Source organism: Prunus persica, chromosome G1 (genome assembly GCF_000346465.2).
Source record: "Prunus persica cultivar Lovell chromosome G1, Prunus_persica_NCBIv2, whole genome shotgun sequence".
NCBI lineage: Eukaryota > Viridiplantae > Streptophyta > Magnoliopsida > Rosales > Rosaceae > Prunus > Prunus persica.
Genome location: NC_034009.1, coordinates 41847283 through 41861211, shown reverse-complemented (window position 1 = coordinate 41861211; position 13929 = coordinate 41847283). Strand labels below are relative to the sequence as shown.

Genomic DNA, 13929 nt, shown 5'->3' with positions numbered 1-13929 from the left:
CCCCTATTTTTCTAGACGTCCATCTTTACAGTTTACATGCTATAAAATAAAAAAAGAAACTGTTAAGATGGACGTATAGAAAAATACCGGTGGTAAAGGAAAATTTTTAAAACGGCGATTTATCACATGCGTGCGCTTAAAATATGAAACTGTTGAAACGGACATCTATATAAATACAATTGCGAAAAATATTTGTCAAACTATGTAAGTCGCGTGTAGCGCGTGATTAAAAAAAAGCCTCTCGCATGCATGTGATTATCATAGTTGATCATATTGAAAAGAATTTAAAACAAATGCAAGAACTAATTTAAATTCCTCTTTGTATTTATTGATAACAATTATCATTGTTAACCATTGAACCGAATTTGGAACAGATGTAATTGAATAAGTCTTTATTTAAAACAAAACTCGTTACACCAAAATATAGTAATTGAAGCTAGTATTGCAATGTTGACCAACAAAAAAAAAAAAAAAAAAGAAGCTAGTATTGCAACCATTGAAAAAGGAAAAGAATAAACAAAAAATTCATGACAATTAAAATCCTTTTAGCTACTGCTTGTACATAAACCTCCTCCGGCAGCACTTTTATGCCCTCCTGCTACTATCTTCTTTGGTAGCCTCATGCAGCAAATTGGATCTGCATTTATATTATTTTTAATAAAAAAAACAACAAAAAAAAAACTTAATATGAAGCAAGATATTAAGAATACTAAAACAATCCATCAAAACAATAGACTTATGTTTCGGAATAAGTCTATCGCAGCTTGTCATTATGGGTGTGTTATTATCAGCTTCACCACACCCTTCAAATACTAAAACAGATTAGCCCTTCAAGTGTTTGGTTTATTCAAAGCCAACAACTTTAAAGTTACATATATGACATTCCTGGATAAAGCAACTGCCATAAATGAGAGATGACATTCTTCACAAACTTTAATTTTCACCAAAACTTATAGCATCCATATAAACATCATTAGGGACAAAAGCAGTTTTCAGAAATCAAATTACAGAGTTTATATAAATTTTGACAGGAAGAATGAGAAAAGCTCACAGTGTAATTGCCACCACAGAAAATTATGTCCCTTCTAGCATCCATATGAAATAACCTAATAGAAACATTGAGAAATCGCCCAATTAGTACATAGAAACACAGAATTTAAAGCTAGAAACATAGTTTCTTTTGCATCACGACACCTTCACCTAAAGCGAACACACAGCCACACAATTGTTTAAACCAAACCATAAACTTGCAATTTCCTTTTAACATGGCCAAAATACCCACACCTCCATCTGCATCTCCACCACTCTATCACCCTAAACACTAAAACCACAATAAAATGCATTCTACCAACGAAAAATAAAACCCATTAAAAAATGCCAGATTCCGGCAGCTGACCTGAAATTGGGATTTGTTATACAGAAGCAATTCAATTACTGAAAGCGAAAAAAGACAAATATGTCACTCAAAACAAAAAACAAAAAAACAAAGGTATGAATAAGGTACCTTTAGACTTGTCCATGAAGAAGAGCGACTTTGGTTCACTGCTCGAAGAAGTCATGATCAGTGCTTATCACTCACCATGATGCTTCCCTTTTGTTTTGCTTTCATGTTATTCTTGAACTCCCTCCAACTCTGATCCTCATTTTGCTTTTAATTCCTGTATAATAAATAATCCCTTGAGAAAAAAAGAAGAAGAAAAAATCAAAGCATAATCTTATTCGTAACATAAAAAATCGAAGTTGATGCCTGAACTGGACACTTTACATCAATATGAGACTGAATCTGGATCTAGAATGACCTGGACACTTGACAAAAAATAAACACAAAGAAAGAAGAAACTAATAATGATAGTGTAAACAAATAACAAATGTAAACCAACACCCAATTCCAGTCAGAAACAACCCAAAAGTATCCTAAAGGGTGATTTGTTTGCTTTATGTTTCCTTTGTCACCTGCATCTTCCAGAAAGACAAAAATAGAAATCGTGGATTCTCACTAACACATGAACGTGGAGAAATAAAGCCATGGCTTTGTTAGGCACATTTGGAGGCCCAAATTATCAGCCGAAAACAGAACACCTAGTTACAGTAGAGCCAATATTAAAATGTCTAATTTTTTTTTGTTGGGGGGGAGGGGAAGGGATTGTATAATAATGGACAACTTTTGAAAGAACCCAGTAGGAAAAAATCATCTTCCAACTAAACTAATGTATGCTGATTGGAAACTTAAAATACAAAATATAACGAAATGAAGAATCATTAACCTTAAATATAGTTTCCTCTGCGTCTTCTGGAACCATTATGCGTCAGAGAGTGCGAGGTGAGAGGCGATTCCATCTGTTGAGATAAAATTCCAAAGACTTTTTAATTTCATAAGTCAAACACATAAATAATTACAAACACAAACACAGACCTAGACCCTAGCCAAAGTTTCAGTCAATCAAACATAAATTAGGGATAGCTTTGTGTGAGAGAGAGATTCGTACCATTTAAAGAATTGATGCTCTGCATATTGAAGATTAATAAACAGAAAGCATGGAACCGGAGTCATTGAAGCAATTCTGGACTTTGAGTTCTTGAACTAATGACTGGACCCTGAAATTTGAAGAAGAAGAAGATGAGAGCGTAAAAAAACTTAAAGGAATTGCTGCCCTATATGGATTAAAACTAAAGAGAAAGAGAAATGGTTATAAGATAACTAAAACTAAATTTTTTATTTTTTTCATTTGATCCCTTTTCTCAGAAACCATACAATAATAAAAAGGCGGCCAAAAACATAATAGTGAAATCAAACTTACACACATCGTTGAGTTTTAAAATTTATTCCCCACTCCACTGATTCCAACAGTTTTCTCAAACTTCGGTTCTGTTGAAAAGGTCTCAAGCATGCAAAGCACAGGGTGAGAGGCTAATATCCATATAACATGAATCCTAGGAAGAAATACTTAAGTTTTGTGCAAGCCTAAACACATGAAAACTTGACCGTAATTGGCATCTTGAAGCATCGCATACTCGTACATGAAACTATTATTCAAAAAGTCAATATAACAAAGAAAAAGAACTAAAAAGACAAAATTTCACCAACACTAAACAATCTTACAAATTGATACAACGTACAAATCTCTTCACTGTTCTCACTTCTAATTTCATTTTCACCCTCATTATGGAATTGTTGCGTTCATTGAAATTAGTTTTATTATAAAGAACTAAGCTTTTCTAATTTCTGTTCATTTCCCAATTCTTATTTACAAAGCTAAATTAGATAATACAAAATAAAACCGACCAACAAAGTGTTCAAACTAAAATCAACTTTGGCATTTTAGCAAACACTTGGAATGCTAAGCTGAATATATGCAAGTGAATAATCCAACTAAACCCTTACAGAGGAAACAGTTCAAATATGAAAGAAGCAGAGGCAGGGCGTCATATTACCTGAGACTGAGGGTTGGTGATGCGAGATGGACCGTCTGATTTAGAATCTGAGTAAACGTCGATCGGTTTTAACAGCATCATACCATAATTTTCTTGCCTCTCTCATACACTGCAACATCTTACAAATACTGAAAATTCACAAAAAGAAAAAATGAAAATAAGCACACAAAATCATACCATAATTTTATACCAATTTTCTGGAATAAACACAGGCAAAGAGAAAATCAGCCACACAAAGACATGAACTACCAGATTGATGAGCACACTGGGGGTTCCAATATTGATTGCTTCAGCTCTTTTTCCTTCAATCTTCCTCCCTGTAACAACAAACCAAACTCAATTTATGATTTACTTCTCAATTTTCGACATCACAAATGAAGAAACGAACCTAGAAAAAATAAATAAAAACCTCAAACCTTTTTATGCCGTGAGTAGATGAGGATTCTTGCTCTGCGAAACATGGGAGGGGAGGAAATGCGTTTCCAAGTTTGAGGGCCATGGTGGGTTTTGGATGGTTTCAGTTTTGCTTTCATCTTTTTTGAATAGAACGTGCCAGAAGAAACTGATAGGAAGAGCAACTGCTCTGGAGTGGGGTCTGTTAAACTTTTTTCTTTTCTTTTTAATTTTTTTAAAGTTCTTCATAATTGTTCTTTTACAATTATAACCTACTTTAATTATAATCGGTGCGTATTAAAATTTTAGTGTATCAAAGATATTTTCAGAATTTTGAATGTTTTATCATTATCTTCCTTTTGCTTTATATATATACTAATCTTTAAATTTATTTTAGAATTAAAAAAGATAATGGGTAGTTGTGTTTCTTAAAAATATGATTCATTATCTGCTTTTTCTTTTTTCTTTTTTAAAAAAATATATGAAAAAGTGTGAATTTACCTTATTATCCTCATTTAATTAATAATTTGAATTCTTAATGTTTGCATTAACCAAGGGCATTTTTTGGTATTTTGAATGTTTCACCATTCTATGCCTTTTGCTTTATATATATAGATATATATATAAAATATAGCCGTTAGGCGTTACTCCTTTTTTTGTAATTTAAAAAAAAAATAGTATAGCCGCCCGGCTTCACCGTTTTGACTAGGAGTTTAGCCGCCCGGCTGTACTGTTTTTGAATTTTTTTAAAGTAATAGTATAGCCGCCCGGCTATACTCGTCTTTCCTAATTTCTGAAAACTGAAGATCAAATATTTTGATACAATTATAGTTACAGCTTCAATGTGTGTTAAAATCTGGGTTTCTGTTTGCTGCGTCAGAGTTTGGGAATCACTCTTTGTACCACTTCCAAGCACTAGGCGAAGATCCTGATGTGAAGATTTTCTGGTATTTTTGACAATCCAAGTTGGCTAACAACGTAGGGGTTTTATAAAGCTTTCCTTTAAATTTTGGACGATTTACACATAAGTTTTTAGTTTGGGGAATTTTTTATTTCAAATTAAGTATTTATTTAGTTATGATATTTGAACTTTGAGAAACATAAAAGTGTGTGCCGCTGCAATAATATTTGAAGTTTTATTCCGTCCGAGAGGTTTTATATCATTTTCATTTCTTCCTTACTCAACAATAAGATTTTCGAGGGAATCTAACAACAATAGAGTAGTTTAGACTATCATTTGTATGAAAAACAACAATAATTGAATAAAAATAATTTCATAGCAGCTTTATGGCAATCAGAATTTCTACCAACAAAAGAAAGAAAAAAAAAAGTATTTATCTTTCTTCCTTATATAGGCTATATTCATTTCATCAAAGAAAGGAAAAGTACAGGCTATGTTCTTTAAATATATTAAACTCTAAAGCTTCAACCCCTCAACTATCAATTAAATATATGGATTTGCAAATGAATTTATAACTTATAATATTGTCACAATCAGGAAATTTAACACATAAACAATCCATGTGTGGGCGTATACAGTCATGATCATCAACTCAATGAGCTGCACTTTCCTTTTCTTATAAAGAACCAGGTGGGTCATAACATGAACATTCTCAGAATTACAAATAATGAGTCTGCTTTCTTGTTAAACAAAAGTATAGTATCCCCATGTGCGTGTCACAATTGAAATTGAATTTTTATACCTTGGAAACTTTCGAACAACAGAAGCCATATGTAAGAAATGCCCGATTGACTGATGAAAGCAGATATGTCCTTACATCTAATAAAGGTTCAGGTAGAAAACTTATCATTTCTCCACCCCGGCAGCTGTTGCTGGCAACCCAGATGATTTCTCGGTGGCCACAGGGGCTTTCTTACTGCCAGGCCCTGTTGAGACTTTAACCATTGCTGGTCTTAGAAGCCGACCTTCAAGTAAAAAGCCACGGCGGATTTCCTGAATTATAATCCCTTCCTTGAATTCTTGAGACTCTTCACGTGCCACAGCTTCATGTAGCTGTAACAGAAAGTTGAAAACTTAAAACGATGACATGGGAACATTTATCAAGTTGCAGAGATGGCAAAACTAAAAAGATTCGCATATCAGTTTACATGACCACCCTAGTTTACAAACCTTCCTGATAGTCATCATTGAGGTTCAGGATACAGACAAATATTGCATCTTCTACCAAAAAACATATCAAGCCATAGAAGCCTAAATCAATAAGAAGCAAAACATACAACATGGAGCAGAGTCAAGGCCAATTTTGGACAGATGGACTAGTGGGAAAATAATCAAGCTACATGCACCATTCAAGGCTGATACATCCAAGTTACCACGACTGGTATCAATAACAAATAGCTAATAATGAATTCAAGAAAATGCTGCTCAACAGGGTAATCTCCTACCAGGTAGATGCATACTGTAGACACACAAAGGAAGAATTTTCACTGAAGGCCCTGGAAATTTGAATCAGACGAGAATGCACAAGTGTTCCACACTCCTGTATCCATGTGGCAGTTTTGTATGAAAGCTTAACCATCCACAATTTGATCAGCCCTTGGGCAATAGTGAGAGGTCCCAAAAGATAAAGGATACTGGAAACTATCTAAAACTTAGAGCAAGTATTGAGGCCTTCAAATGCATATTAACATTTGTCCCAATCTTTTCCGAATTAAAACAGTTGAATGCATCAGTCCCAGATTTTATACTGAAGTGCGCACACAAAAATTACAGTACAAGAGTGCTCCTACTCTATGTAAAACAAACAATAAACTACTGACAGTAAGTCCGCAAGGGAGAGGGGAAAAAGAGTAGAATGAAAGATTAGGTTCTCCTTCAATTGGTAGAAAGGAGAGGACAGACGAAATGCAAGGGGCTTATTGCCCCACCAAAAGTAATTCATCCACCTTTGGGTAAACCGGAGGAGGGAAAGATAAGAATCATACAAAATTTGCATAGAGCTAATGTGCACATCCTACCTCAAACATCCTTCCAAAGATCGAATAATAATTTTTCATCATTTGGACCCAAGAAAATATATCATATTAAATCCTTGAAAGGTAAACAAAATCAGGATTCAATTTTAAGATCTCTTTAACTTTAGAATGTGTTTGACCGAAGAAAGAAGCATGAAAAGCCAGTCAGCAAAAAGGTAAAATTAAATATTTAGAGTATACATTGAACCAAGTAATCTTAAACACCTTCACTTACCGAAGGATCAAAAGACTTTCCCACAGTTGGCACGACAGCCACATGCAAGCTCTTCATAGTCTCCACCAATTGCTTGTATATACCTTGGTAACTTGCATCAACCTTTTTTTCCTTGTCAGTCTCGGGTTTAATGTATTGTTTGGCTCTCTCAAAATTGTCAACCATGGGCAAAAGACTCTCAATAACTTCTCCTTGGGCATCCGTCCTTACCGTAAGTCTCTCCTTCTCAAATCTTTTTCTACAATTATCAAAATCTGCTTGCAAGCGGATAAATTTCTCCTTCCCAGATGTTATCTCTGCCGACGAGGAAGATACTTTCTTGACTAATTTATTCTTCTCATTTTCAAGTATTTCTATCTTGGCCTCAACTTCTGATACAGTTTCTTCATCTCCGTTAAATATAGCTTCCTTGTAAACTTGAAGGAGGGTCCCCAAACGGGGCAAATGGTGTTGATCTGCTCCACTTTCCGAAGCTTCTACATTACTCCGAGTACGATCCTCTTTGGCATTCGTCTAGACATAAAGTACATATATAAGATTAACAATCTAAATACAGATAACTACATACAGGAACAACCAAATAACGAGAAAATAAGTATACATATTTAAGTTTGAAGAGTGTGAGTCTGTTGACAACTGAAAATTAGAGACTTGGTTAAATTACTGAGATATAAATATGGAAGAAGCAAATTCTTAGACTTCAAAAAGAAAATTTAGAACAAGGAGAGAGAACATTTCAAACAGGATTGGAGTTTAAACAAGCCCTTAGAACTGCCTTAACATACACAAGTCCAAAGGAAATGCTTGATTGTTTGACTGGAAGCAAAGTAACTAGAATTAACGGCTCATGCTTCTTTCATTTCAAACAAAACATCCAGAAAAGTTGTTGCACATTTACACTATACCTATGAAATCAAATGCCATCATACTATGATTTCAAATCCTGCAAACCCATTGGACCCATGAGTCCATCACCATTAATTTTATGTAGCACATAACAATTTGGAAAATTTCCCCTAATTAAGAGATGAATAAGGCAAATAATATAAACAAAAATTGAAAACAAGAAACTAGAGAGAATGAAGAAAAGCGTACTTACTGGGGGAACGGAGTCTCGGGGAGCTAGATGAGATTTGAAGGAAGAGGCACGCCTGCTTCTGCTTATGCTTCCGCTTCTGCTGCTGCTGCTGCTGCTCTGACTAATAATAGAGGAAGAGTTGTTGAGAGAAAACCCTAGACGGGGAAGAGGTAGGGGTTTGGAGGATTTTGAGGACAAGGAAGCAGAGAGGCGAGGGGGAGCTATGAAACTGTGGTTTGGGAGAAACAACGAATTCGCCATTAAACGCTTTTTTTCAAAAGAAGAAACAAAAGAATCACAATTCAGACCAAGTCTGGTTTATTGTTGCTGGGGACGAACAATGGGCACGCTTCTAGTCCACCACTGGGTGTACGTGTTTAATTACATGCCTGAATATGGGCTTGAAGACCCATCACTCTTTTGGGCTGAAGCATCCATACTTTTCTAGAAGATTCTATTAACACCCTCAAGGGATCTCCGATATTGAGATCGGAATATTCGAACACTACTCTTGCTATATTGGGTTAATTATATAAAACCTTAAAGTTGATTTCAAATTCATATATAAAGTCGCAGAAAACTTACAAATAAGATCATCCATTATTTAGACGGTTAGTAAGTCGATTAAATGCTTACATAGCAAACAATCGTAGGTCCCAAACAAATAATAACCAATTCATTATAAGAATACTACTCTCTTAACACAACACAGCACACAAGTATTTCATTTCATAAACATTGAAATGAGAACTCAAGCTCATTGATGACCAAGTATATTTCAAAAGCCAATGAACGTACACCGTTTTTGTTTGGACCACAAATTGGGCAGAGTCTCTGATCTCCAACCACCACCAAAGAGTGAGACAAAACCAACTTTTCCTGGTCACTTCTTTAATACGAAAACCAGAAATGGGATTGAATGACGAACCACCACAATTACATATAATCAGATAAATCCTTGTTTAGTAGAAACAATGAGCACGAAATCTGAATCATAAACATTTAGCATTAATAGCTTGATTTTGAACATGGAAAACCAAGTCTACAAGATTGTTTCAACGTCTAACACCACAAACTAAAATAACCAGAATACACATATATAGCTACTGCAACAGTCAGACTAGTCAGCTTCCTGCCGGCCTTGAGCGCCTGCGAAAAAATACAGAATACCGAGTATCAGGTGAGGAATTCATTTTATAATCCCCTGTTTAAAAAAAAAATAAAAATTGGACAGAGTTATAATAAAGGCAGTATCTATTTCACACTAAGATGGTTTATTTTACCCCATTTCTTCTACTAGGTGTGTTTCTAAGACATCGCAGCTCAACATTTATGTAAACAAAGATTCACATATGAGGATGAATAAGGCATCTAAGCTTCAGGTTGCACCGACTAAAACCAGTAAGAACCCCAGTTTTGAAATAAACAATATGTTCAGATCAGTTAAGTCAGTTGGCTAAAGTTTTGCCAGAGAAGCTTAACTGACAGTTCGTTGTGGCTGGAGATTCAAATGCTAAGGAAGACAGATGGTGCATATAATGCTTAATTTATAGGCTCTAGCTAATGTTGTGATAACCCAATACCCAAAGCAATCTCTTTTTTTTTCCCTCTTAAAAGCTTATGTGATTCAATCTTGGAAGTTGGTATTCCACAATGGAGTTGAGTTTAAATTAAAAGAAAATTTTAATATGATATCTAGCTATAGAGAGGCAAAAGACAACACCAGACAAGATCCTGAATTGTACTCTTTTTCCCATCTTGAACACTGTATACAACAAAATTTAACCCAAGAAAATGATCCAAACGGTGTCATCCTCCTAAACCCAAGAAAATGCGACGGAACTATGGAAAGAAAATTGTTCGGCATTGTTAACGATGTAAATAGCGTTAAAGCTACATGAAGAAAATTAGGTACACAGCACTGCCAAACGGAGTGGAAAAACAGGATTTATGCATGTAAATCCAATAACAGGAGTAAGGATTCAAAACTTATGACCGCATGACTGAAGCATGTCAGATATAAAATCGGTCATAAGGTACATGTTGTTTGAATTGACAACTGAATTCAATTCGGCGAGAAGAGATTACCCGTACAGAAACTTTTGTTGTAGCAGCCACCAGTAGCTCACAAAGAACAAGCTTCAACAGCTGAGGCTCTTTGATATTGAACATCAAGCCTTTCAAGCAGTTTGGAATAAGAAAGATCCAGTTGGTTGTTCACACCTTCAGTTGCATTGTACCCTTTATTGCCATTGTCCTCAGTGCAGCCAACATCATCAAAACCACCTTCAACAGGCTGGTTCATATGAATAATCTTACCAAACAGTTGAAACGAACTTCTGCCAACCTTTGTTGAATTGCAGTACCGGTTTCCATCCAGTTCCGTGCCAAAGGAATGCACACTACTCTGGCTATCTAGTGATAATTCATCAGACTGTGAACTGCCAATGTTCAACTCAGTAGACACCCTCTTCAACTTTGGCACCACATTGTTGCCAAAGGAATTGTAAGGGCACATCTGAGGAGTATTCTCACTTAACAAGTGGGATAGATTAGATACACAGTATAGATCTTGCCTGGCTCCCTGCATGCCAGCAGGAAAAGTGTTATAGTTCAACAAGGATGCATTCGATTGCCCCATTGTTGAATTAGGTGCTCCTGGCACAGGAAAGAAGAATTCTTCCTCTGCATTGGTCAGCAGCCCAGGACTCATAGGAGCTCTGAATCTCTTTGCGGGGGGAAATGCAGTATGAATTGAAGGTGTTGATGCAACATAGTCAACTTGCCATGGGCTCACCCTCTTAGCATTCTGCAGAACTTCAGGTTCATCCCAAGTAACCTATAATGGAGGGGTCATTAATTATTTTAAACTGTCTCTTGGCAAAAACTATAAAACTCAACATCAGTCCAAGTGGAGAGAAAATAAGATTGCTAAATGCAATAAATTCAGAATGTAACAAAATGTAGAAAATGATTAATATTATTATGTGATTTCTGCATAAAATTTTAACATGAAAATACAAGCACTTCTCTCTCCCTCTCCCTCCGTGCATGTGTGTGTATTTATAGTGTTTTTATGCCTGATATGATAGGTTGTGCTCTTTATCTATTTGGTGTGAAGCACAGAAATTGTGGTTTGCTAAACCGCAAACATAAAAGGGCAATAAAAGATCACAGTTTACAATAATTTGGCAATGGCTACGACCCTGGCTAATTTTTGAAAGCACATAGTCTCGACACAATTCTATAGATACTTAACAATCCACAACCTGAATCAAATTATACTGAGATGGTATTTCTTTTCATAACAGTAAGTTTGGCAACACCAAAAAGCTTATTTCAATTTTCCCCTTTATTCTGCTGCAAAAGAAATATAAGTCAATGAATTTCAACCTAATTGATATCATGTATTTGAACAGAAGACAAGTCTACAGGAAAGTTGGTGTCATATGATATAAAGAAATTATGCACCCACCTCAACCAAAATACAGATCAACTGCTCTTTCATTTCAACTTCTACTCCCACAATTAAAATGCAATATAAATTAGATTAACCTATTATAAGTCATTTAGGACAAGCAACGCATGGCAGAATATTTAGGAGGCATTGCTTTATTGAAAATCATTATCTCACTAATCAATGCCAGCAATTATACAGGAATAGAATTCAACTTCTGGGATAAACTAAAACATAAATCTGTCAACACATCCCAAAAGCCATCTGATCGAGTCAGAACCAAATAAAATATTGAATGTTTATTCAAAATTATGTACAATATCTGCTTTCTAATGCAGTTCCACAAATATAAACTACCATGACATGTTCCAATTCAAAGAGGGTGGGTTAGCACCCTGCGGATAGTGACATGTATGCAAACCTATACCCAATTGGATGGATCACAGAAAACTGTTTCATATAAACAAGAAGATGAATTTCTTACGCCTACTTCACTGAGAAGCTAATAACAATTAAATAAAACTCAAAACAAGTGAGACCAAAAGCTGAAGAACCAATACCTGAAGCATACGCCACGGGGAGCGCTGCCAAGGCCCATTGTCTGGGATCGATACCGACGACAAGGTGCCCTGAAACCAAGTCATCCTGGACGAATCCTCGGTCTCCACGGACATCTTCACTCTCATCCCGGCAGACCAAAATACATTTAAAGCCTTCTCCACCACCTCGGCCTTCACCACAAAGTCTGACCACCCCGCTTTCGGATAGTACACCACCTCGAACGGCCTTCCCGCCGCCGCCATCTCCGCCGCCCCTACCACGGCCTCTGCCGACATCACCTTCCTTCCAGAACCTTCCTGATCCTCTGTCTTCAGCCTCATTGTGGTCGTCGCTCCGCCACCAATGGGAGAGCTCCACCTGGAAGCGCAGTCAGAGCTCACGGTGGACCTGACTGCGCGGCGAACACCCACGAACATCTCGCCTCTCGAGTTCCTCATGAAAACGACGGAGTCGCCGGCGACGAGCATCTTGTGGTTGACGAACTTGCTCCAGCCGGTGGTGAGCAAGTGCCGCCTCGGAGTTCCCCTGTAAATATGGCGAAAATCCCAAACGATGCCGTGGAGGTCGGTGACGGAGAGCGTCTGGACCGGCGGCTCGGCCTGGTAGTTAAGCGCGGGGAAGATGGAGTCGGCGCAGAACCTCGGGACGGAGAAGCCACCGCCATTGTTGGCGTCCGAAGGAGTGAGGATCTTCGCGAACGAAACGACCTTATCGGTCTCGTCGGCGTCGTCAAATACGTCATCGTTCGGCGGCTCGTGGCGATTGGTGGGTTCGTGGTTGGGGATGGGGAGGAGAAGGAGCTTGGCGAAGACCTCGTCGGTTGTGGGATCGGCGAGGAAATGGACGGCGGAGATGCGGCAGAGAATGAGAGGCTTGGAGAGGACGAGAGGGGAGAGGAGGAGAGGGGCGGAGGAGGAGGATTGCTCGAGGTGGCCTTGAGGGAAGTAGTAAACCCTAGAATGGAGAATGGGAATTTGTACGGAGTTTCCGGCACAGGCACGCCAGATTTTGGGGTCGATCGGACGGTGGGGAGAGTGCGAGTGAGAGTGAGGGTGGTGATGCGGCGGCGGATGAGGCGTAGGAGGCATTTTGGGGTTAGGGATTTTGATTTCAGAGAAGAGAGAGAGAGAAATTGAAAAGTGTGTGTGTGTGTTTTAGTGTCTGATTTGCCTCAGGTTGTGTGACAGAAGTTGAAAGAGAGAGATAGAGAGAGAGAGAGAGAGTGCCGTCTTCGTCTTGGGGTCGGAGAACGGGCACGCAAGCAAAACACAAGGGAAATGGAATTATGGGAGATAAATAAATAAATAATATTAAAGTATTATTATTTGGGAAAATTAGTTGTCATAATATTACACTGTTGCCCTCCCCACCAAAACGTAACTGCCCAAGTCCAACTACCTACACCATGCACCACTCTCTCTCTCTCTCTCTCTCTCTCTGAAGCACTATGTTTGTTATGTCGTTTAAACTTCGCCCAATCAGCAAATTTCTCAATTTGAGTATTATTTCCTCACATATTTACATATCATGTAACAGAATTGAATTTACTGTCCCAACTAAGCAAAACTGTTAGGAGAATTGTTAGATTGTGTGCGAATGATTTTTGACAAGAAATACACGAAAGTCTGAGTGTTTTTAGAGAAGTCGAATATGTTTGGTTGTCACACCGTTTCATTTTAAAAACACTCGATTCATTATGTATTTTAGTAGGTACAAAATAAATTATAACTAATAATCAAAGATGATTAGTTTAAATGTATCATACTCTATTTGATGAGGAAAGATTTCCTTCCATAC

The 13929-nt window shown here is 37.2% G+C and overlaps 2 protein-coding genes and 1 long non-coding RNA gene across 6 annotated transcripts; all 3 read right to left on the bottom strand.

The window, feature by feature from the left end:
• Positions 313-4189, bottom strand: LOC109946748. Of its 4 annotated transcripts, none has more exons than XR_002269815.1 (9): positions 3849-4188; positions 3682-3749; positions 3433-3560; positions 2799-2879; positions 2487-2595; positions 2265-2337; positions 1505-1658; positions 1052-1106; positions 313-637 (listed from the first exon to the last, which is right to left on the bottom strand). It is a non-coding gene; the product is annotated as an uncharacterized LOC109946748 (long non-coding RNA). The 4 variants fall into 4 exon arrangements; XR_002269814.1 differs by having other exon boundaries at positions 2799-2866; XR_002269813.1 differs by having other exon boundaries at positions 2799-3560; positions 3849-4189.
• LOC18792071 (protein GrpE) lies at positions 5264-8507 on the bottom strand. Its single transcript, XM_007225642.2, has 3 exons — positions 8136-8507; positions 7037-7549; positions 5264-5839 (listed from the first exon to the last, which is right to left on the bottom strand). The coding sequence occupies exons 1-3, from the start codon at positions 8373-8375 to the stop codon at positions 5633-5635; spliced, it is 960 nt and encodes a 319-aa protein (XP_007225704.1). The 5' UTR covers positions 8376-8507; the 3' UTR covers positions 5264-5632.
• Positions 9030-13518, bottom strand: LOC18788918 (auxin response factor 17). Its single transcript, XM_007225627.2, has 3 exons — positions 12132-13518; positions 10203-10953; positions 9030-9263 (listed from the first exon to the last, which is right to left on the bottom strand). Exons 1-2 carry the CDS (start codon positions 13218-13220, stop codon positions 10240-10242), a joined length of 1803 nt encoding a protein of 600 aa, XP_007225689.1. The 5' UTR covers positions 13221-13518; the 3' UTR covers positions 9030-9263; positions 10203-10239.

Coding starts and splice junctions, on each gene's coding strand:
- LOC18788918 (XM_007225627.2), bottom strand. CDS start 13,220: ATGCCTCCTACGCCTCATCCGCCGCCGCATCACCACCCTCACTCTCAC. Junction 10,954..12,131: donor CCCCGTGGCGTATGCTTCAG/GTATTGGTTCTT, acceptor CCTCCATTATAG/GTTACTTGGGATGAACCTGA.
- LOC18792071 (XM_007225642.2), bottom strand. CDS start 8,375: ATGGCGAATTCGTTGTTTCTCCCAAACCACAGTTTCATAGCTCCCCCT. Junction 7,550..8,135: donor CCCGAGACTCCGTTCCCCCA/GTAAGTACGCTT, acceptor CTTTATGTCTAG/ACGAATGCCAAAGAGGATCG. Junction 5,840..7,036: donor GAAAGTCTTTTGATCCTTCG/GTAAGTGAAGGT, acceptor TTTCTGTTACAG/CTACATGAAGCTGTGGCACG.